Below are 23346 nucleotides of genomic sequence, written 5' to 3'. Positions count from 1 at the left end.
AGATTTGAGGATGTTTTTCACCTATGCATTTTCCCACTTGGTGAATTGTCTTTGGTGACCTGTTTAGGTACAGCAGCTCTCAAAAATGGAGGTGGAAGACTTACTCCGGAAAGGTGCTTATGGAGCCTTGATGGATGAGGAGGATGAAGGTTCAAAGTTCTGTGAAGAAGACATAGATCAGATCCTGCAGAGAAGAACACACACCATCACCATCCAGTCTGAGGGGAAAGGGTCCACTTTTGCCAAGGTACAAGACTTTCTCTCTGAAGTCATCATTTGTGGGGAAGGGGAAAGAAAGTGGTTTGCTCTTTCTCCAAAGCCAGACCCTTAACATTGTCCAGCTGCATATCTTGTCTGTTTAACTCTGGAGATTATAGATGCTTAGAAGTCAGAAGTTGAATAAGGGACTGTGGAAGGAAAACACCCTCAGCCATGGAGTGCTGATGGTGACTGGCAGGTGAACACTGGGCTGTACTTTGCTCTGTCCACTCAGCATGAGGACTGCTTCAGACATCTTCAGTGGTCATCTTGGCTGTAGAGCTTGGCTTGATCACAACTAGAGGGTAGACCTCCAACACACACTCCATTCTTCACACTCAAGCAAGAACTTTGTCCATTTCGTTTCAGGTTTTACATAGGATTCCCAGCTTGGACTGCCTTCCTTTGCTGTTTGAGTCACTGGGTTTAGAACTTTGCAACTCACTCTCAGGCTTGCCTGGCTGAAGCTCTGCCAGCTCCTATGAGAGCTCTCTGACCTATTTGATCCAGTCTCCTGGAGGACTTTTTCAGTATGACATCTTGTGCTCTGTGGAGAGAATATAAGTGGTCTCTCCCTCATCTCTACACTTCCTACTGCCCAGCCTAAAGCAGACATTTAGTCACTGTTAGAAAATAAAAATAAAGATGTAGGAATTAACCCTTCAGCCAGTGTGGTGGTACATGCCTGCCATCCCAGCACTTGGGAGGCTGACTTAGCCCTTGAGAGGCTGTTGATGTAGGAGGGCTGCAAATTTAAAGCCATCCTGGGCTACACAGGAAGACCTTGTCACAAAAAAATAAATTAAATAAAACAAAACAAAAAAACCAACTTTGTATGTGTGTGCCACTCCTGGGGCTTGCACTCGGAGCCCAGGCACTGTCTGTGAGCTTTTTTGCTAAAGGCTGGCATTCTACCACTTGAGCCACAACTCTGCTTCTGGCTTTTTTGGTGATTAATTGGAGATAAAATTCTCACATACTTTCCCACCTGGGCTGGCTTTGAACCACGGTCCTCAGATCTAAGCTTCTGGCACCCTGCCCAGAACTCTTTATATAGGGAACTAGACACAAAGTAAAACATTGCTGTTGTCTCCCTACTTCCAAGTTAAAGTTCTTAAAAAAAAAAATTCTGTACTTTGAAATTTTAGTGTTGTCACCAGTCTTTAAAGCTAAAAGAATAGGTTGAGATTTCACATTCACTTTGAAAACACTATTAGAGGCTTGGGTTTTGATACAGATAGATGATATACTAAAGTTTCTGATGCATTTGAAATAACTGCTTTTTATTGGGGGGGGGGGGTCCAGTCGTGGGGCCTATACTGTGGGCTGGGCTCTGTCCCTCAGCTCTTCAGCGCAAGGCTAGCGCTCTACCACTTGAGCCACAGCGCCACTTCTGGCTTTTTTCTTTTTGCTTATGTGGTGCTGAGGAATTGAACCCAGGGCCTCAGGCATGCAAGGCAAGCGCTCTACCACTGAGCCACCTTCCCAGCCCTGAAATAACTGCTTTTTAAAAAAAAAAAATTATAGTTGTTTGGTACTGCATTATAGCCCAGTTTATTGACTCTTGTCTCCTTCACAGGCCAGTTTTGTGGCTTCAGGAAACAGAACTGATATTTCCTTAGATGATCCTAACTTTTGGCAGAAATGGGCTAAAATAGCTGAATTAGACACTGAAGCAAAGAATGAGAAGGTATGGCATATTTTATTGTACTCTGCATCTCACTGATGGCTCCTGTGACCATAAATCCTTACACAGCTCGCAATTACTGACTCCTGAGTCTTGGTTCTGAGATGGGGTGATTCTGTAATGCACTTAAAACGTGCCTGGCACAGAGATAGCACTTGGTGAGTATAAACTGTCACAACCTTACAGTGTCCAAGTGAGACACGGGCTGCAGGCTGCTAGATGTCAGATGAAGGCAGTTAGAACTGGGACTGCCAGACAGATGGAGTTTGGCCTCTGTCTCTTATGCCAGCTACCATCTTGGGCTTGTGATTCTTTTATTCGGTATCAGTATTCTAATGAAAGCAACTCATCTCTAACAAATAAAAGGAAGATTTAAAAAATCAACAGAAAGCTTGTTGGCTTTACCTCCATTTCTTCAGAACCTCCAGTTTTCTTATTTCTGAATGTAGGTGAGAGTAGGCTTTAGAATGAAATCTTTTGGGCGAGTTACTTGACCTCAGCAAGCCAAACAGAAGGGAGGTAGTGGATCCTTCATGGCAGCTGGGAGGTCCCACTGTAAACATAATAAGCACCAGTGTCCCTCCAGATGTGAGGCCCCCATAAAATGTTAGGTTCCCTTCTTCTTCCTCTGAAAGGATGAATACACATCCTTTCTTCCTGTCTTCTCAGATCTAAGAGTTGAACCCACCAACTGGAAAGACAGTCCCTGCTGATTCCTTGGGAAGGCTCTAGCCAGCATTTGGCTATACTGTTGTTCTGCAGGACCACCAATGGCTGCTTAGCCCAACCACTTTTCTCCAAACAGAAATGATGTTTCTCCTCTTTTAAGGAGATTGAGTCCCCTGTAGTAATCTGCTTGAGGAGTCTTACAGCGTAACAGTCATAAAGTCACTGTGTGCAGAACACCATATGGGAAAAGGGGAAGGAAGAGTTTTGGCACTAGAAGGCAGTGGGAGTATTCCAAGGTGGGAAGCAAAGCCAGTGAAGCAGAGGTGGCTGGAAACTGGCTGTCTGAGCTATATAGAAACGTGTTCAGAGGTTTATCCTGGCCTTCGATAGAGGTGCCGGGGTTGGGGGTGGGGGGAAGAGTTAAAGAAGAAAATAAGATGGGACTAGAAGTGGTCTATGTGACCAAGTGACCCACCAAAGTGAAACATTCCTTAGCTAGAGTTTGTCTTTTGGTAAAAGACATGGTCAATAGCCATAGTACCAGGGGAAGCCGATAATAAAGCAGCAGGGTGTGTGTTTGTCTTCAGGAAATTGCTGAGCAGATGGAATCCTCTGACCTGTTCTATCTCCAAAGTACAGACTGCTCTCTATATGCTGAGCAAAGCAGCTGGAGCTCACAACTCTTGTCATTCTTGGCAAAAGCAGACTGCCATTCTGGGCACGTGAGGGCCTTGCCTGCCCATACCCCTGTTAGATTGATGGCAAAACAGCAGATGGTATTGTATAGCATCGAGGACCAGGTCCCAGAGAATCCCCTCTGCTTGTTCTGTGGTCAGGGAGACCAAAAGTGTGCTAGTGAAGCGTCCATCCTGCCAGAGGATGACCTGGGATCATTGTTGCCCAAACATGCCCTAAGGAACTGCTACAAGATGTGTTTGTGCTTTGTGGTGGGGATAGAAAGAAAGGCCCCTCTTTTCAGCTGTTCTCTCAATTCTAGGAAAGCTTAGTGATCGACCGACCTCGCGTGAGAAAACAGACCAAACACTACAACTCATTTGAAGAGGATGAGCTCATGGAATTTTCAGAGCTGGACAGTGACTCAGATGAAAGGCCCACGAGATCTAGGCGCCTCAATGACAAAGCCAGGCGCTACCTCCGAGCCGAGTGCTTCCGGGTGGAGAAAAACCTGCTCATCTTTGGGTGGGTATTGGCTTAGAGGTGGTGGTAGGGGCAGTGTTGGGGAGGGGGGTGTTTTCCCACTCTTGTTTTTCAGTCTCTGAAATCTGCACAGTGCATCTCACCAGTCCCACTGGAGTGAATGGAGCTGATGAGATATGCTGGAGCAGGAGAGCTGGCTTTCTGTCAGATCCCCTGTTGCTGTGTGCTCTGCAGAAATAGCATAGAGGTGCCATGATTTTTTTCACATGCTGTAACAGCAACTGTCAGATGCTAATTTGCTGCCTGGTACCAATTTCCTGCCTTTCCCCCCCAAGGATGTAGGAGTAGTCAGTGCAACAGATGTTGCTATCAAGGCATGATTTGTGTAGCACTCTGGCTATGGTCGAAATTGAAGGCTCAGCTTCTGAGCTTACTATTTCTTTTGAATACTGCAGCTGTTTCAATCCAGTCTTATTCTTGGCTCACAATAGTTTCAATCCAGACTTACTCTTTTTTTTTGAGGGGAGGGGATCTGAACTCTGGGCTTGGGCGCTGTCCCAGACTTATTCTTAGTTCTGTAGTCCATCCCTTCTTAGCAATCTAAATAATCCTATGTCTGATGGCCCAATGACATTTGATTTGCTGCAGTCATGTGCCCACCCCTCAAAGGCCTTCCAGGACGAAAATCTCAGTGCAATCAATAGACCAATAGACCAGTAGAAAACAAGGAATACCTTGGTTCCTGTTGCCTGCTTTGGGGTGCGTTTGCCATGTCCCCTCCCTTCCAATGCCTTTCTGTATTCTCACCATCAGCTGGGGCAGGTGGAAGGACATCCTGACTCATGGGCGATTCAAGTGGCATCTGAATGAGAAGGACATGGAGATGATTTGCCGGGCCCTGCTGGTGTACTGTGTCAAGCATTATAAGGGGGATGAGAAAATCAAGAGTTTCATTTGGGAGCTGATCACCCCTTCCAAAGATGGGCAGGCCCAGACCCTCCAGAACCACTCAGGTGAGAGGTGGAAGGCTGGGCCCGAGGCACGAGCGGCCCTGTCCTCTCATCCCCGCTCCTGTGTGGGTCTGCATTGCTGTGCTTTGGGGGACTCCTCTTTCTTAGACACATTTCTGAGACACATTTTTGGTGGTGATACTCTCAGTTGTCCCTCTGGATCCTACAACATGACCTTGCTAACCTGGTTTAGGGACAATTGGGACCTTGCAGTTTTCCACATGCTGCCTGGCTACTTCCCAGAAAGAACCTCACAGTGTTCTTTCCTTGAGCTGGTGCTTCACAACTTGTGCTCTGTGACTTATCTTTTGTGTTTGGCTGTTTTGTCCCTGTTCCAGTCCCACTTCTGTCAGACTTCGCTGTGTATGATGAGCCTCACCTTCAAGTTTCTAATCACGTCTTCCTTCTCCCCTTGCTAAATTGGAAGATCACAAAGGACGCAGACTATGTTCCATTTTTCTTGCTTTTCCCAAAATACTCACTGAATCTTACTGACTGACAAAAGTATACTGGGGATGACTGAGTAGGGGAACTCACTACTTATGAAATAAGCAGTGGGACCTGTCATCCAGCACCCACTGTGCATGACCCAGCTTTTCTTTGCAACCCCTGCCTGGCTTTTAATTAATACCTGTGTTGAAGTCTCCTTGGTTCCTCCTCATGTTGACACTCTGTTTCTGTTCCAGGGTTGTCTGCTCCGGTTCCCAGAGGGAGGAAAGGGAAGAAGACAAAGAACCAACTACTGCTCCCAGAATTAAAGAATGCAGACTGGCTAGCCACCTGTAACCCTGAGGTGGTCTTACATGATGATGGCTACAAGAAACATCTCAAACAGCACTGCAACAAGTGAGTGCTCCTCTCTCATCTCTTGGGGACAACCGTGTGCAGACCATCCAGGCCTTTGAGAGAACGCCATGTGGAGACCCTTTCATGTTCCATACTACTAACCATGCAGAGTCTAAAAAGACAGGATGTGTATCTGTGGTCCCAGCTGGTCAGAATTCATTTATAGCCCAGCACGGGTGGCTTATACCTTTAATCCTAGCTACTCAGGATTACAGTTTAAAGCCAACCCAGGCAGAAAAGTCCATGAGACTCTTATCTCTAACTTACTAGCAAAAAGCCACAAATGAGCTGGCTACCAGTTGCTCATACCTGTAAACCTGGCTACTTAGGAAGCTGAGATCAAGAAGCTGAGGGCTGTGGTTGGAAGCCAGCATAGGCAAAAAAGTCTGTGAAACTCTTTCTCTCTAATTAAACAGAAAAAGAGCCAGAAGTGGAACTGTAGCTCAGGTAGTGGAGTGCTACCCTTGAGCATAAAAGCTCAGGCATAGCAGCCAGCCCCACAGTATCAGCCCCAGGACTGGTACCAAAAAAAAAAAAAAGCCTCAAGTGGTAAACTTGAGAGAAAAAGCTAAGTGCAAGAGTATGATGCCCTGAGGTCAAGCTTCATTTTAGCCACTCACTGGTACTGGTGACTCATGTCTGCAATGGTAGCTATTTGAGAGGCAGAGATCTGAAGACTACAGTTTGAGACCAGACAGAAAAGTTCATGAGATTCTTTACCTCCAATTAACCAGTAAAAAGTCAGAAATGGCGTTGTTACTTAAGTGGTAGAACACAAACCTTGAGAAAAAAAAATGCCAAACATGAGCGCTAAGCCCAGAGTTCAAGTAACAGTACTGGCACCAAAAAAAATTTTTTTTTAGAAATAAAATTTCATGGTGTATGAGTGAAAAATGTTTAAAGGAACCACTGTTTATCATTACTAGAAGCCAGCATCTAGTAAACCAAGGTTATTGTGACCATGTAGAGGGGGCAAGTACTCTTTGGAAGATTAGGTAGAGGGCTCTCTGTCCCTGCTCTCCTCCATCCCCAGTGGTTCACAGTCATCAATCAGGAGACCAAGGAGATGGTGTTGTCCTGATAAGATCAGCATGTTTGCCATATCACCTGCCATTGGTCCTCTGTGTTTTGTTTTTCTGGTATATCATACCACTAACTCCATGGGAATGCCCATAATTTTCCTGTCTCAGTTGAGAAGTATGTTCACAAGGAGTCATGGGATTTACTGTTTGCATTAACATAGTCACTTTTTATAGAGTCCTCTTGAGAGTCCGGATGCTGTACTACCTAAAAGCTGAAATACTGGGAGAAGCAGCTGATAAAGCATTTGAGGGAACTCCTGCCAGGTAAAATACATCAGCCTTACCTCTCAGTGTTAAGGAATTGGTATAAAGTGCCAGTGGATGTGGTGACTCACACTTGTAATCATAGCTAACTTGGAAGGCCAGCCTGAGCAAAACAGCAAGACCCTGTCTTCACAATGTAGAAGTTGAGCATGGTGGTATAAATGGGATCATAGTTCACACCAGCCCAAACATAAAAGAAATATCCTATTTGAAAAGCAACTAAAAGTGGAAAAAGTATCGCCTTGGCACAGTGGACAACACATCAGGCTCATAATAGTAAATTAAGGGCTTGGTGATGCGACTTCAGTGGTAATAATGCCAACATTGCCAAAAAAAAATAGCCACAGAAAAGATTTGACATGAACTAGCCAAACTGGTCTGTGCTTCAGGAGGCCCGTGTTTTTTTTACCCCAACCAGCTGCCTGGGACAGAGGGAGGGAGAGAAAGAAAGCATAATGGAAGAAAGAAACCATCTAAGACTGGGAAGTCAGGAGGTGGTGGCTCATGCTTGTAATCCTAGCTACTCAGAAGACTGAGATCTGAGGATCATGGTTTGAAGCCAACTGGGGCAGGAAAGTCCCTGAGACTCTTTATCTCCAATAAACTACTCAGAAAAAGCTGCAAGTGGATCTGTGGCTCCAGTGATAGAGTGCTAGCCCTGAGCACAGAGAAGCTCAAGGACAACACCTAGGCCCTAAGTTCAAGCCCCAGGACCAGCAAAAAAAAGACTGTGAGGAGAGGAATGGGAAGGAGGAGCCATCCAGATAGATATTCCCTCCTCTAAACCCAAACCTTCAAAGAGCAAGAACTTCTCAGATGAATGAAGACAGTGAGCTATGCTATGTGCCCCCGGCAGAAGGACAGAAGCTGGGAGAAAGGCTTGATGGAACAGGCCTTCATCCTTGTACGGGCAGGTTATGTTCATACAGGATCAGTTTTGTCCCCTGAAAGGCCCTCTTTATATCTCTCATTGTACCAGTGCAGACCTTGTTCTCAAGTGGAACTTGAGATCTCTTTATGTTGGGGCACACATGATTTGGGCACTATTTAAGTATTCATATATGTGTTAAGTATTTGTATATACAAATTCAACCATTTGGGCAAAATTCTGCCTTCAGATAATATATCAATTGCTTTTGCTGTGGTTCTTGACTTAAGACATATATCAGACCAGCCTTATACATATAGATCCCAGCACCACTGACAGTAGATTCTCCAGAGGGTACTTCAAGACATGACATACTTTGTTTAGTCTAAAGTGGAGCCTGGAAATAAGGAGATGTGCTTAAGATAGCTTGCAGTGTAATTCTAACAAAGCCCTGTTGAGAAACCTGGACCTCAGTGTTGTGAATCCTTCTTTGTTACTTCATCATCACCGCATGCAGTTGGGCGTGTGGCTTAATACCAAAGTTGGGCTCTTCCATTGTTTGTGTCTAAGTCTTGCCTTTCCTTCCATAGGGAGCTGGATGTACCTCTGCCTGACATAGACTATGTGGAGATCCCAGTGGATTGGTGGGATGCTGAGGCTGATAAGTCCCTTCTCATTGGTGTGTTCAAGCATGGTAGGTGTTTCAGGAATGCTTTTTCTTCTTGATCAGTTCCCCCAGGAAAGAGGAATCAGGCAGTCTTTGACTAAACTTCACAGTCCAACCCATTAAGGAAGTAGAGCCTCAATCACCTCTCCCCACCTGGTCTTGACCCAATGAATGTGTGCCTTATGACAGTACTGTGAATGTGTGACTTGCAACAGTACGGTGAATATATTGAGAAACTTCAGAAGAGCAGCTGTGATCCAAAGAGCTCACTTGGTATTTATCTTCCTCTCTTGTTTGTTTGTTTGGTGTGGGACTGTCTCCTCATTCAGTCTTAATGGTCCTGGCATCTGGCACATAGTAGAAACCCACTGTTTTTTGAGTGAAGGAGTAAATAAATGAAGAAAAGTGCTAGGCTTTAGCATTTCATATGTTTGCAGAGTTCCATTGTCTTCAGTGGTATAAAAAAGCTAAGCATAGACGTTACAGTCAATCTTTTTTCTTTCTTAAAAATTTTTAAAAATGCCTTTCTTAAAAATGTTAGGCTGTAGCAGGGCACCAGTGGCTCAGGCCTGTAATCCTAGGAGGGAGGCTGAGATCTGAGGATCACAGATCAAAGCCAGCCCAGGCAGGAAAGTCCATGGACTCTTGTCTCTAACTAACTATCAGAAAACTGGAAGTGGCACTGTGGCTCAAGGGTTAGAGCGCTCAGGTTAGACAGCACCCAGGCCCAGAATTCAAGCCCCACAACCAACACACACACACACACACACAAAGCCTGCAGATTAGAGGAGACTGAGAAGTTTTGGAACAGATTCTATTTCTAGGGAGCTATAGTCTCATGAGAGACTTTCAGTAATCAAATCATCAATATAAGACATAAGTGGACAGAAGAGCTCACAAGGCCCTGCACTTTCTCATGCCCTCACAGGGCAGCACCTGTTATGGATGTGGCAAGGGAGTCACATTGAATTAAAAGATCGAGTACCTATAGTTCCCTGAAGAAAAGAGAGGCACCAGGTGCTGCATCAGCAGTGGTAGGAGAACAAAAACTAAGGTAGAACAGTACGATACTCAACCAAGTAAGATCAGGTATGTTCCTATCAACTAGACTGGTTATTTACAATCTGTTCTTCCTTCACCAGCGAGGGAGATATCTGTACATACTATAGCAGTAGAGATTGATTTGTTTGCCAAGAGAAACTGAAAGATTTTTGATGATCATAAAGCCTCCTCCAAGATGTTGGTTGTGACAGTAGATTTGGGTCTTGTACATGACCAAAATCTTGTCTCCTTACAAGATTATATATTCAATATATATTCATCATTAAATTAAAAATACTTGTCACTGTTATCCTCCCTTTTGAAGTCTGTCTTCTGGATCAAAATTCTTCTTCACTTGATTTTTTTTTTTTTTGTCCATCATGGGGCTTGAACTCTGGGCCTGGATGCTGTCCCTGAGCTCTTCAGCTCAAGGCAAGCACTCTACTACTTGAGCCACAGTACTACTTCCTTTCAGTTGATTTTAAGGGTGTAGTGAGGAGCAGTTCCACAGCCCTGGCCAGTGTGCGTTAAAGTTTCTTACTGAGTTGATGAATACAGAAGAAACAGGTCCATTTTTAACCTAATAAGCAGCATATTAGTCCTCTTGATATTTCATCCCTCCTCCCATCATCTTGTTCAGCTTCTCTTGTGTGGGGGGTACACTTGGACTGTTAGCAAACAGGCCCATTTGGAGCATAATAATGTTTCTGAAGTTGAGGATTGGAGAACTTGTAAATGCAACTCCTATAATTCCCTTTGCTAGCCAAAAGCAGAAAACCAGTGCTAATTGTATCTGGCCTCTGCCTCTTCAACAGACACTGAGTATTTACATGAGCTTTCAATTTTAGTCCTTCACTGCTCAGAAGTGTCAGCTTTTTTTCCCACATCTTTCCTGGTTAGCAAGTCTCATTGGATCTCATTAATCGCATATAAGCATTTTTTTGTGTTGCTTGTGTTTTATTTTTTACTTAATAAGGGAAAACAAAATGACTGTATGAGACCCAAGATGGATTTGGTGAGTTCTGACATAATTGCTGATGTGTCTCATTGCTTGCTCAGGTTATGAGAGGTATAATGCCATGCGAGCAGACCCAGCACTCTGCTTCCTGGATAAAGTTGGGATGCCAGATGAGAAGTCTCTTTCTGCAGAGCAAGGCGTCACAGATGGAACCTCAGATATTCCTGAAAGGTAAGAAGCCACATAGGCCAACACTTTTATAACATACCATGCCACCAACCTATTACATATACGTCCAGTATTCTTAAGGGAATCTGGTATCTCCCCTAAAGTATCTGCTTCCCGATTGCCACTTTGGGTCTACCCTGCTATGCTTCACACCAGCTCTCCTCGGGCAATTCAGACCCCTTTTACCTGGCAGAAAGCTAAGAAGAGAAAATAGCAAGAAATAGCAAGTTCAGGCTTCTTGATCTTGAAGTTCTTCAGCTAAAATGCCAGTATGACTTAAGATGGTGTTGTCAATGAGTAAGGTAAACTGAGCCGCTGTTTCATAGTTGTGGCTTTTCATCCTGTCCCAGGGGTGCACAAGTGTGTGGAAGCATCACATTGCACAAGTTTTATTTCCTGTTGGCATAACTCCAAATTGAATAAATTCTCGAGAAAGCTGATAGTTCCCCCAAATATACTTGTTTTTGTAAGAGAGAGTTTGTGCTTGGGAAGCTTTTGGTCTAATATTCTCCACATAAGTAGCAGATTCTACTTCACATTGCCCAGGGCTGTGGTCAGGCTTGGCCCCTAACCATCTGCTCAAACCAGGAAAAACCTGTAATGCCTGGTGATGTTCTTTGCTCTAGAGGCATTTCTTGTGGCAGATAATAAAAATGTATTCTGGGAGATATTAACAAAGGCCCAGATGGCAAGAGATACTGATACAGGTTCACATTTTAGAAAAACATTCCTAGGTAAGGTGACTGCATGTGACTTAAAGCCCTTTTATTTTGTGTGGGGTAGCTTTCAGGTTAAGAATTGATGGTAGAAGATTGTCCTACATCCCAAACCTGAGCGGAAAGGACAAGAATATTTGGGACAGGAATATTTCAAAGTCAGTTTTTAAGTGAATTATGAACAACATTTAATGAATGCCACTTGTGTCTGATGGCAGGGAGCAAAATGCGCTTCCTTTCCAGCCATGAGGCAGAGCTTCCCCCCAAGAAAGTGCGTGTGCCAGACTCCGGTGATTCTGTGAGATGATTCGCTCTACCATAGTCTGGGCTTGGTATCCTCTGGCCTTACTCCATCCCTACAACCTTCACTCTAGAGTCTTTTGTCAGACAGCTCTTAGTGGCAGAAACTACCCCTGGTTTTTTCTTGTTTGTTGTTGTTTTCTGCTTGCACAGCCAGCCCCTAGCAGACCCTGAGGCTGGAGCACGAGGCTCTAACAGGCATTCTTGGCCGTAGAAATGATGACATAGTCTGGTGGTTGTTTCTCTCATTCTGTTTCTTGAGTTATCCCAAAAGGAAGAGGAAAACAAAGCTTTTGCCACTTGAGAAAGAGACCTACTAATACTCCACAATGTCTGGGGGTGGGCATGCAGGGAAGTCTTCAAGGACCCTGGCAGCAGAATAACAAGTGGTATGTGATTACTTTTATGTAGAGGCAGCCCTGATAAAGAAGACAATGCTGAGGACAAATTAGATAGCCTCCAGAAGCAAACGGTAAGTCAAAAGTGCTGTGTTACCAAGAGCCAGAGGCCTGTAATCCTAGCTACTCAAGAGGCTGAGATCTGAGGATCATGGTTCAAAACCAAAAGTCCGTGAAACTCTTTATCTCCAACTAACCACCAGAAAACCGGACATGGCACTATGGCTCAAAGTGGTAGAAACTTTGAAAAAGCTCAGGGACAGAAAACATACACACATACACACACACACACACACACACACACACACTTTGCTGTGTTAGTGGTAGAAACTTGGAAAAAGCTCAGGGACAGAAAACACACACACACACACACACACACACTTCGCTGTGTTAGTCTTCCACAGTGTTTTTCTTTTTTTTTTTTTTAATTTTTTTTTAAACATTTTATTAGCATAAGTTGTTTTTTTTTTGTTTTTTTGTTTTTTTTTGCTGGTCATGGGGCCTGAACTCTGGGTCTGGGCACTGTCCCTCAGCTCAAGGCTAGCACTCTACCACTGGAGCCACAGCGCCACTTCCGGCTTTTTCTGTTTATGTGGTGCTGAGGAATCGAACCCAGGGCCTCATGCTTGCAAGGCAAGCACTCTACCGCTGAGCTACCTTCCCAGCCCCCACAGTGTTTTTCATATACACATACTCTGCTGTGTTAGTCTTCCACAGTGTTTTTCATATCCAGAGAAGACCCTCATCCTGGCAGTGGTGGTGTTGGGAACTTTGATTGCATTGCTGCAGATACACTTTCATTGCCAGGATTTCCCCAATAATGTGGAAATTTCAAACACACAAATTGCATTGTATTTTTATTTGGGTATCTAGAGATTTTTTTTAGATGCAGTTGTAAAATATGAAAGATTCTGTGTATGCTTTATCTATTTCTCCCATAGTCACACCTTGCAAAATTATAGTATCACAACCAAGACACAGATGTTGACAGAATCAAGAGACAGACCACAGAATGTTTCTATAACTTCATCCACTTCTCCACTACTTTCACTCCCCATTTAGTCCCTGGAAACCATTCATCTCTTCATAATGTCTATAATTTATCATTGTAAAGAATGTTCTGTGGGTGGACTCCTATATTATATAACTTTTGAAGATGGGCTTTTTTATTCAGCCTAGTTCTCTAAAGATTGATTCAGGTTATTCTCAATACTGGCCATACTTCATTCCTTCTTACTGCCATGTAGTATCCCATGTAGTATGTATAAACCACAGTTTGCTCCTTCATCCACTCAATGACATTTGGGTTATTTATTTACAGGTTTTAACCATGTAAGAATAAGTCTTCTCTAAATGTTTGCATGGAGATATTTGTGTGAGCACACATTTTCAGTTTTCTGGAGTAAATGCCAATGAATATTATTATTGGATAATACAGTAGTTACACATTTCTACTTTTTAAGCAACTGCCAGACTTTTTCAGAGTGACTGTACCATTTTGTATTCCCACAGACAGAGGGTGGATGATCTGCCTTCTCCACATCCTCCATGAAGCATTTGATACTGTCACTGTTTGACTTAAGCCATTCTGATAAGTGTAATGAAACCTTGTTGTGGTTTCAGTTTGTATTTCCTCAAGGACTAATGATATTGGACATCATTTTGTGTGTTTAATTGCCACCTTTATGACCTATTTAGCAAAAGGGGCTTTTTTCAAGTCTAATATTTGTTTTAGAGAATTCTTTGAAAGTCCAGATACTACTGTTTTGTCAGAAAGGTACTTTGTAAATATTCTCACCCACATTATAATTCATCATTTTGTCCTATTCACATTGTCTGTGGCAGAGTAACAGTTTTACTTCTGAGAAGTCAGCTTATCAACTTTTGCTTCTCAGAGTTCTCCTTATGTCAATTCTGAATTCCTGCCTATTTCATTGCCTTTGGGGTCTAAAAATTGTATAGTTTTACAGTTGTTTGTGGTCCATTTAGACTAATTTGTATGTAAATGAAGAGAAAAAAAAGATCTATTTTTGTTTGTTTGTTTTGTTGAGACAGGGTCTCTTTCACTATCTAGTCCAAGCTGACCTCAAGTTCAGGATCCTCCTTTCAGAGCTTCATGAGTGGTGAGCTTACAGGCATAGTCTGCCACTCCCACCTTAAGTATTTTTTTTCTTTTTAACCTATTCATATTTCATTCTTCTAGAACCATTTGTTTAAATCTTTCCTTCCTTAAATTGTCTTTATGCCATATGGGGGAAAAATTGAGTATATTTCTGTGTCTCTATTTCTGGGTTCTGGGTTTTGTCCAACTGATGTACTTGTCTCTTCCTTTGCCAATAGTATACAATCTGGATTGCTTTAGTTGCGTCATGAGCCTTAAATTGTGCAGACTGATGCCTCCCACTTCATTCTTCTTTTAAATTGCTTTAGCTTTTCTTGTTCCTTTATCTTTCTCTATGAACTTTGGAATAAAATTGTCTGTATCAGCAGAAAGTCTTGCTGGAATTTCATAGGAATTGCGTTGAATTCTTGTTTTGAAAATTGACATCTTCACCATATTGTGTTTAGCTGTATTACATCATGCTATACATCTCTTTACTTTTTTAACCTATTTTTCATCAGCATCCTGTACTTTTTAGCATTCAAGTTCTATGCATGTTTGTTAACTTACATTTTAGTATTTCATTTTCTTTGGAATGTTGTAACTCCTGTTGTATTTTCAGCTTTGTTGTCCCCTGTATTCCTTGCTGGCACACAGAAAACAAGGTAACGGATCTCTTTGTCTTATGTCCTGCAACCTCACCAGACTCAACTTTTCACTTCTAGGAGCTTTTTTTTCACAGATTTCTTGGGATTTCCCTTGTCAGCACCACATCATCTACACATAGGAAAGTTTTAATTTTTCCTTTCTGATCTGCATAAATTTTATTTCTTTTCATTCCCTTACTCCACCGGCAAAAGTTGTATCCCCATGTGAACGAGAGCAGTGGAATAGACATCCCTTGCCTTGTTCCTGATATGGAAGAAGATAGTCTTCTACAGTCGAGTATAATGTTAACTGCTGGGCACTGGTGGTTCACGCCTGTAATCCTAGCTACTCAGGAGGCTAAGATCTGAGGATAGCCCCACCAGGAAAGTCTGTGAAATTTTATCCAATGAACTTCCAGAGTCAAGAGTGGAGCTGTGGCTCAAGAACATTAGCCTTCAGCAAAAAAGCTAAGGGACAGCACCCAGGTCCTGAATTCAGGACTGGCACCAACAAAAAATAAAATTTTATTCATATATCTATATGAATATATAATGTTAATAGATCTTTATGAAAGGTATGGATACTGTACATCCTTCAGTATCTAGCTTGAGTCAGCTTTTACACATCTTTCTTCCTTGCTCCTATCTGGTAGAGTTGGCGACTCTTGTGTTTCCAGTATGTTACAGAGCACATATCTTGCTCTTTGACCTCTGTTTATTCATTGTCTTTTACAACCACCAGACAGGGCTCCAGATGATAAGGATTTTATACTTTTCACTATATTCATCACTCATTGTTTGGCTGACTATAGCATCATCTGGGGTTTTGGAAGAACATAGAAGAAGGACTCTGTGTCTTCAGTTCTCACCCAATCTGCACTGTCACTGTTACCACCTCTCCCATGTCAGAAACAGATAGGGGAGGCAATCAGGCCTGGAAGGGAGCCACAAGCAAGGGAGTCTGGGCCTTCTGAGATAAGGACAATGGAACCTTGCACCAGAGCGGAGAAGTAATGTGTGGAATGAAGGTACTTTTAGTTATGGATAGTGCTTTGAAGTCAGCACAGTATTTCTTCACCATCAGCACAGAGTACAGGACAATTGAGAGTTCATGAGTGAGATCTTCAGGGTTTAAATTTCATCTTCAGGATTAAAAAGTATAAGCTTGAATGATATTATCAGCCTCCTTTTCCATATTTTCCTCCATTTCCTCATCTCTAGAATGGATTATTAAAATGAATACGTGAGAAATGTGTTTAAAGTCCTGAGCCACAAGAGATGTGGCTCCTGCTTAGCAAGCTTGAACCCTTGAGTTTACACCCCAAACCTGCCCTCCCCCCCAAAAAAGACCCAGATAAAATACTGAGTATAGTACCCAGCAACTTACCTGGACTCAGTGCACTTACATGTCATTAGTGCCACAATCTAACTATCATTTGAAATCTTCCTTACAGCACAAATTGAGTGATGATCTGATAATGGGATCATGTATCAGTATTTTCTCCATCCCCACTACCATGTGATAGGCATTTGCTTTGCACCAGCATTTGATTAAATTCATGCTCCACAATCGCCCTTTTTTGCAAAAGACGAAATGAGTTTGAGAGAGATGGGAAAGTTGTCCCCAAGTTCAGAACGCAGACAAGGAGTTTCCAAGCCACATGTGTCCTCAGGATGGAGAATTTGTGTGTTATGTCCAGTCTGGTGTGTCTTTGGTAGTTGACATTCTGCTGTCAGCACTCTTGGTCCCTTGTTCTGAAATGATTTCTAGGAGGAGTGTTTATTCTTGGTGACTTAAATAAGCAGAAATGGAGGCAGAACTTCCTAGACTATGCAGTTGAGCTGCAGGGCCTTGTCAGCTTCTGTGTGTGGGACTGTCACTGCCCTCGCACATCACACACTCACACTAAACTGGCTACTACCTAAGTCATGACATCTTTCTTACTTTGGCAACTGACAAGCCAAGGCTTCTTCATTGTCATTTCTAGAAAGGAGAAATAACCCCCAGAGAGAACAAGCCACGGGAAGGGGCTCTTGTTAATACTTTTTAAAGCTTTCCTTGCTTGAGAACTTGCTGAGGCTGTTTGTGTTTCCTGTCTGTTGAGTGGACTGGACACCACGCCAGGCTAGGAGCCTACTCCGTGGGTCTGGGATATGAGGATGCCCCCATGTGTTCTGATAAACAACATCATCCCGGGGTACACCAAGGCTTTATTGGCTGTGGAACATTTCTGACCTAGATGTGTCTATACTTGAGAATTTCAGCATTTGGAGGATTGATCCTACAGTTACTCTGTGAATGTCCAAAAAGGTTTTCTCTAGAAGAGTAATGTATAAGGCATAGTGGGGCAGTTTTGCTTTTGTTTATCTGCCTAAATAATAGAACAGGATGATATGGCACACTTAAGTGTTACTTCAAAATGGTCTAATAATTGGGTTCCATGGGTTGTGCCTAATAATCCTAGCTACTCATGAGGCAGAGATCAGGAGGATTGTGGTTGGAGCCTACCCCTGGCAAAAAGTTGATGAGATCCCCATCTTAACAGAAAAAGCTGGACATGCTGGTGCATACCTGTCATCCAAGCTACAGCAAGAAGTGATAGGAGGATCATTGTCCAGGCCAGCTTAGATGGGAAAAAAAAATGAGGCTCTGTCTCAGAAATAGCCAGAAAAAAATATGGCTAGGAATGTGACTCCAGTGGTACAACACATGCCCAGCAAGTATGAGCACTGAGTTTAGACCCCCACTACTGCCACGTAAAGACAATTCGATTTAAGTAAGCTGGTCCTTGATGATTTGTGCCTGTGATCCCAGCTGCACCAGCAGGAGGATTGTATTCTAAGGCCAGCCCAGACCAAGCAAAAAGGAAAAAAGGTTGTGATCATGGTTCAAGTGGTAGAATGCCTGCCTAACAAACATGAAGCCCTGAGTTCAAAACTCCAGTACCACTTAAACAAAAGATAGCGATAAGTCATCCTGGGTTTTCCATGCAGGAAACAGTTCTGGCCTGGATAAAGGAGATTGATAAGTGCTTCCCAGCTCTGAATACCTTTCCACTCTCCAAAGACTTGCATCGAGGACCCTCTTGCTGCCACTTTTTAGATCATTTGGCTCTCAAATCAGGCTGTCTGGTCTGAAGCCCATCTCCACCTCTTGTTGGCCATGTTACTGTTACTAAGCCTTGTTTTGTACTTCTGTAAGATGGGGGTAGTAATAGTTTCTAACTCTTGATACGGGTCAGATAACTAGACTAGATAAGCCATATAAAGAGTTTTATTCTTTTTTCCTTCTCAGAGCTTTCTCTTTCAGGTCCTAGAAGCTGAAGGCTTGTTGGATGTTAACTGTCACCTATAGGGGTCTGTCCATTTCTGTCCTATCAGGTGCTGCAGGCCTCTTGGCTAGGGGATGGCAAGCACTTTCAGCAAGGCACCAGATGATAACTATATACATGTGCTCTCTGTCTTATGTTCTTCTTTCTCTTTAGTACCCAGAATCATAAGAACCTTTTTTTTTTTGGTTGGTCATGGGAGCTGAACTCTGGGCCTGGGTGCTGTCCCTCAGCTCTTTAGCTCAAGACTAGCGCTCTACCACTTGAGCCACAGTGCCACTTCTGGCTTTTTTCTGCTTATTTGGTCCTGAGGAATTGAACCCAGGGCCTCATGCATGCAAGGCAAGCACTTTACCACTGAACCAACTTCCCAGCCCAGAATCATTCTTAATTTGAGGGTCACACAGAAATGAATACAGTCCCCAGTTCACTGAATGCAGGCTTCTTGTTCTCTGCTCTCACATGGCAAAGTCTTGAGTCCTGAGGTTTCTCTGTGCCATCAAAAAACAGCAAAAGATGTTAGTTGGGATAATGTAAGTTTCAGTGTTAAAAAACAGAGTCCTGTTGAAAACATGATTTCTTTTCCACCTGCACATTCCCACAGGTGCCATATACGTGTGTGTGTGTGTGTGTGTGTGTGTGTGTGTGTGTGTGTGTGTGTGTGTGTGTGTGTGTGTGTGTGTGTGTGTGTGTGTCTTTTAAAGTGCCATTCCTGAGACCAAGACAAAGCTTATAAAGGAATTAGTTAGCAACTTGGACAAGCTCCATGCCTATGATCTTACTCCAGATTCAGCTGGAGTTTGATGTCATAATTTTAAATTCCTGGGGTTTTGCACCATCAGGTCTCCTGTCTGCAACAGTCATGTTTTGTGAAAATAGTGTCTGTTGCTGTGAAGTAAGCTAACCATAATGAACATGAGCCTGACACTCCTTTGCAGCAAAAAATAAGACAAAAATGCAGGCACAGTCTTTGTGAAATGACAGTATTAAATTGCAAGTGACAGTGATAAAGCAAATATTTAAATTCACAGCTAAAATACTGCTTGTAGATATAATTGCCAGAGAAAGTATGCCAGTTCCTTATTGCTTAAGCTGATTCTTACTGGGGGACGGAAGGGAGGGAGAACTAGAGGAAGAGACTTCAAACAAACTTCTTTCTGGCTCCTTTAAATCTGTGCATAAGTATACTATGCATATCCGGTACCAACTCGGTCTCACAGACATGAGTAGACAGGCATACATTTCTTCTGTGCCTGCTTATTTCTTCCACATAGGGTTTCTCAGAGATGCTTTCTTCTAAGCTGCAGTTTTGCTGATGGAATGGCTTCCTTTATCCTTAGGAGAGTCCTGGTGATGGAGGTGGTGATGGCATTTTTGGTGAAAAAAAGGATGACAGCCGGGCAGGTGAGACTGTGTCCTTCTGAAGACAAAGAAAAGTAAGGTCCCAGTATGTAGTCATCCTGGAGTTTATGTGTAATAAAAATGCCAGTTATTTTTTAAGAAGAAACTTTAAAAACGAAGTAAGTTGACCCTTATTCAACTCCACTGAAGTCTTACACGGCTATGGCTTCCTCTGCCTGACATTGAAATGCAAGTTGAAATTAAGCTAGGTTGGAGAGATTAAAAAGGAATTATGATGCCAGGCACCGGTGGCTCACGCCTATAATCCTATCTACTCAGGAGGCTGAGATCTGAGGATCTCGGTTCAAAGCCAGCCCGGGCAGGAAAGTCCATGAAACTCTTATTTCCAATAAACCACCAGAAAGCCAGAAGTGGCGCTATATCTTAAGTGGTAGAGCGCTAGTGGAAGAGCTGAGGGACAGTTCTCAGGCCCACATTTCAAGCCCCATGATCAAAAAAAAAAAAGGAATTATGATTTCATTGAGAAAAATTATGATGATCTTAAGAAAGGTAACAATCGAGGTAGTCTGTTGATTGTGCATTCATACTTATCAGGAGCTTTGGAAGGGCCAAACTATACAGAAACCAGGAGTCTGTATGGGGAAGGCTGCAGAGTTCACTCATTCCTATGATGTAGAGCAATTCTGTCCCCCAGAAAAGGATACATTTATTCGAGAAAGTGCCATCCACAACATAAAGCTGATTCTAAAGCAAAATCACAGCCCTTCCTGACATGCCTACCTTCTGGGCTGTTGTTTAATTGGTACTGATCAAGTTGTTGGGTCAGCCTTGTTTTTAACAAAAAGGACCTAGGGAAAGTCCAGTTGTTCTTGTCTTAGTTCTGTTTGTAAATACTAATGTCTTCACTGATGTTTGAAGCCCAGGATGGCTCTGACCCAGACAAATCACCGTGGCCGGTCTCATCTGCTCTTACGGCTCGTCTCCGGCGCCTGGTCACTATTTACCAGCGTTGCAACCGCAAGGAACTCTGCAGACCTGAAATCCTGGGACCAGGTAACCAAGGATACTGGGTTCAAGAGGAGATGTTTAGGAGAACATCAGAAATGGATCTCATCAGCAAAGAAGCCCAGAAGAGGTAAAAGAGGGAAAGTAGCTGGAGGGAAGGTGTTTGTGTTCTCCTGTGAAGTTAGATTGTTTCCAGAATCCATAAATGGTGATGATGTTATCCTAAAGACTAGGGAGTCTCATGAGACCTAGATACCCTTTGGACACAATTCCCAGAATTTTATAACTCTCTCTAAGTCAGGCCCTGGCACCGATGATATGATTTAAAAATACTACTCTGGCTTATGTCAGGCCATTTCAAACATCCTCATTCATCAACAAAAGGAATTAAAGCTGTCTTATTATAGCTACAAGTCTTTATCAAGCCTTTGAGAGTAATAAATGCCATAAAGTACAAGCCCAAAGGAAGGTAAAAATTGTCAGTTACTTGCTTGTCTGAGAATTAAGCTAAAAAGACTACTACAGGCCAGCATAAGCTGAACAGATCTTCAAAACTGCAATTCTTTGAGTCTTTATAACTCTGTCCTTCTGATGAAGCATCAGTGAATTAAATGAACACCACATAGCATAGCCAATTACTTCTTTGTACTCTGGCTTTATGAAATTTGATCATTCAGGCGAAATATATCTCCCATCTGGTATGGCTGCAAAGAAAAACTTCTTCCTGCTTCTCACTCTTCCATTGACCCCCTCACCACAGTCCCCTGTTCCTAGCTGGGGACGAGAACACCAGGCCCAGGAACCTCCTTGTAAGCACTATGGTGGCATGTTCCACTCTAAGTCATTATCTCAGTTCCGTACTAGAGGAAACACTTTCTGTCCCAGAGAAGAGAGTTGACATGGACAGCCTACCTACATAAAACCAAAGAGCTATGAGAGGAGTTCTGGTGTGTACACTGAGGTAGCGCTTTCCTTTGGACTCCAGTCTCCTGATGAGATGAAGAGGTTGGATTAAATTGTCTGGAAGGTCCCTCCTGTGCTGTGAGGGTGGGGACAGGATAATTAAGAATATATGTTTTTTAATCCTGACTTCTGTAAGTGAAGTTAACTAGATAACTTGTAAAAGTAGTTATTTCTAGAGTCAACATATGGTTTGCACACATGTAGATAGGGGGGTCAGTATGGAGGAAAGAGCTGAAGATCTGAATGAATAGTCCCTCTTTGAGAGTACAGTGATTTTTTTTAATAGGTTCTCTTAGCCCAATTAAAATTAAGTAAAAATAGACAAAATAGTTCTACTTGCTTCCTTGATTTCATGAATATGTACTGAAAAAGTGGTTGTTGCCTTTCTGTTGAAAAGCAAAAGAAATATAAGCTATGCATAATAGCATACATCTGTAGAGGCTGTGTCAGAGGATTGTGTCAGGAGACTCTTAAAAAAGAAAGACAGGAGGCTGGAAGTGTAGCTCAGGTGGTGGAATACCTACCTAGCAGTTACAAAGCCTTGAGTTCAATCCCCAGTAAGAAAAGAAAAGAAAAGGTAGGCATGGTGGTTCAAACCTATAATCCTAACTACATGGAGGCCACATTCAGGGGCTCAGAGTTCAAGGCCAACCCAGCCTCAGCCGTCTCCTCTTCTCCCCCACCCCCCAATCATAACCCAGTGGTTGAGGCAGCAGCATACATCTATCATCCTAGCAACACAAGGAAACAAAAAGGAGGACCGTAGTCCAGGCCAGCCCAGGCATAAAAATAAGGTGCTACATCAAAAATGACAAACACACACAAAAAAAATGACAAGCACAAGAGGGCTAACAGTGGTGTAAGTGGTAGTACTCCTGCCTACCAAGCATGAGGTCCAGAATTCACCACCACCACCCCAGTACTGCCCTGAAAACAAAGGAGAAAAGTCCATTCATTCTCCCTCTCTGATTAAATCTCAAGGTGGACCAGGAGAGAACAAGCAGACTTCTATAGAACAGTGTCTTCCTTTGGAGTCATTTATGATCAAGAAAAGAAAATCTTCGACTGGACACAGTTCCGCATCATTTCCCGTTTAGACAAGAAGTCAGATGAGAGCCTAGAACATTATTTTTATAGTTTTGTGGCCATGTGCCGGAATGTGTGTCGTCTGCCCGCATGGAAAGAGGATGGTGAGAAAACTCTGTCACGGTGTGGTTGGTGCGATGGGGAGAGCATGCTAGCACTCTGACTGCAGAATTACAATTACAAGGGCTTCAGACAAAGTCAAGTAGGCTCTTAGAAACTCATCAACTCGCCATTGGATCCACCCTCAGTATAGCAAAATGTTTCCCCAGATGGTATAATTGCAATGAAAATTGAAATTCAACCAAGACCTCACAAAGGGCCCGGCTCAAGTGTTGGAGCATCTGCCTAGCAAGTCAAGGCCCTGAGTACTGTTACCACCAGCAACAAAAACCTCACAGAAACACTGAGAGACTACCATGTGTTAACTTTGTAATAAATGGATATTATTTAAATATCTCCTGGTCTGTTATGAGCCCTTCTGAAATGGTCTCTTGGTTGAAATTTGCACCTGCTTCCTGCAGGTCCCTTCTTAACCACATTTATTAGATAAACTTATATTGGATCATGTTTTAGGACAGCTAAAACAAGCACTGGGCCTGCCTGGCATACATTCTGAGCTGATGGCAGCAGGCGGACATCCCTGCCTTTGCCCCTCAGGTGCCATGATGGAAGTGTTTGCATTCAGGCCAAGCTGGATACTGGA

At 43.1% G+C, this 23346-nt stretch overlaps 1 protein-coding gene across 1 annotated transcript in view; it reads left to right on the top strand.

Annotated features, from left to right (window-relative positions):
- Positions 1-23346, top strand: part of Chd6 (chromodomain helicase DNA binding protein 6) — a 99628-nt gene that overhangs the window by 58780 nt on the left and 17502 nt on the right. The window contains exons 18-29 of the mRNA XM_013010897.1: positions 68-247; positions 1838-1948; positions 3612-3814; positions 4586-4785; positions 5469-5628; positions 6885-6974; positions 8433-8536; positions 10610-10739; positions 12164-12224; positions 19568-19631; positions 20508-20724; positions 22539-22747. Of these exons, the coding sequence (XP_012866351.1) occupies positions 68-247; positions 1838-1948; positions 3612-3814; positions 4586-4785; positions 5469-5628; positions 6885-6974; positions 8433-8536; positions 10610-10739; positions 12164-12224; positions 19568-19631; positions 20508-20724; positions 22539-22747 (1729 nt within the window). The remainder of the gene's footprint in view (positions 1-67; positions 248-1837; positions 1949-3611; positions 3815-4585; positions 4786-5468; positions 5629-6884; positions 6975-8432; positions 8537-10609; positions 10740-12163; positions 12225-19567; positions 19632-20507; positions 20725-22538; positions 22748-23346) is intronic.

Source organism: Dipodomys ordii, unplaced genomic scaffold, assembly GCF_000151885.1.
Source record: "Dipodomys ordii isolate 6190 unplaced genomic scaffold, Dord_2.0 Scaffold13, whole genome shotgun sequence".
Taxonomy (NCBI): Eukaryota; Metazoa; Chordata; class Mammalia; order Rodentia; family Heteromyidae; genus Dipodomys; species Dipodomys ordii.
This window is presented reverse-complemented; position numbering and strand designations above follow the sequence as displayed.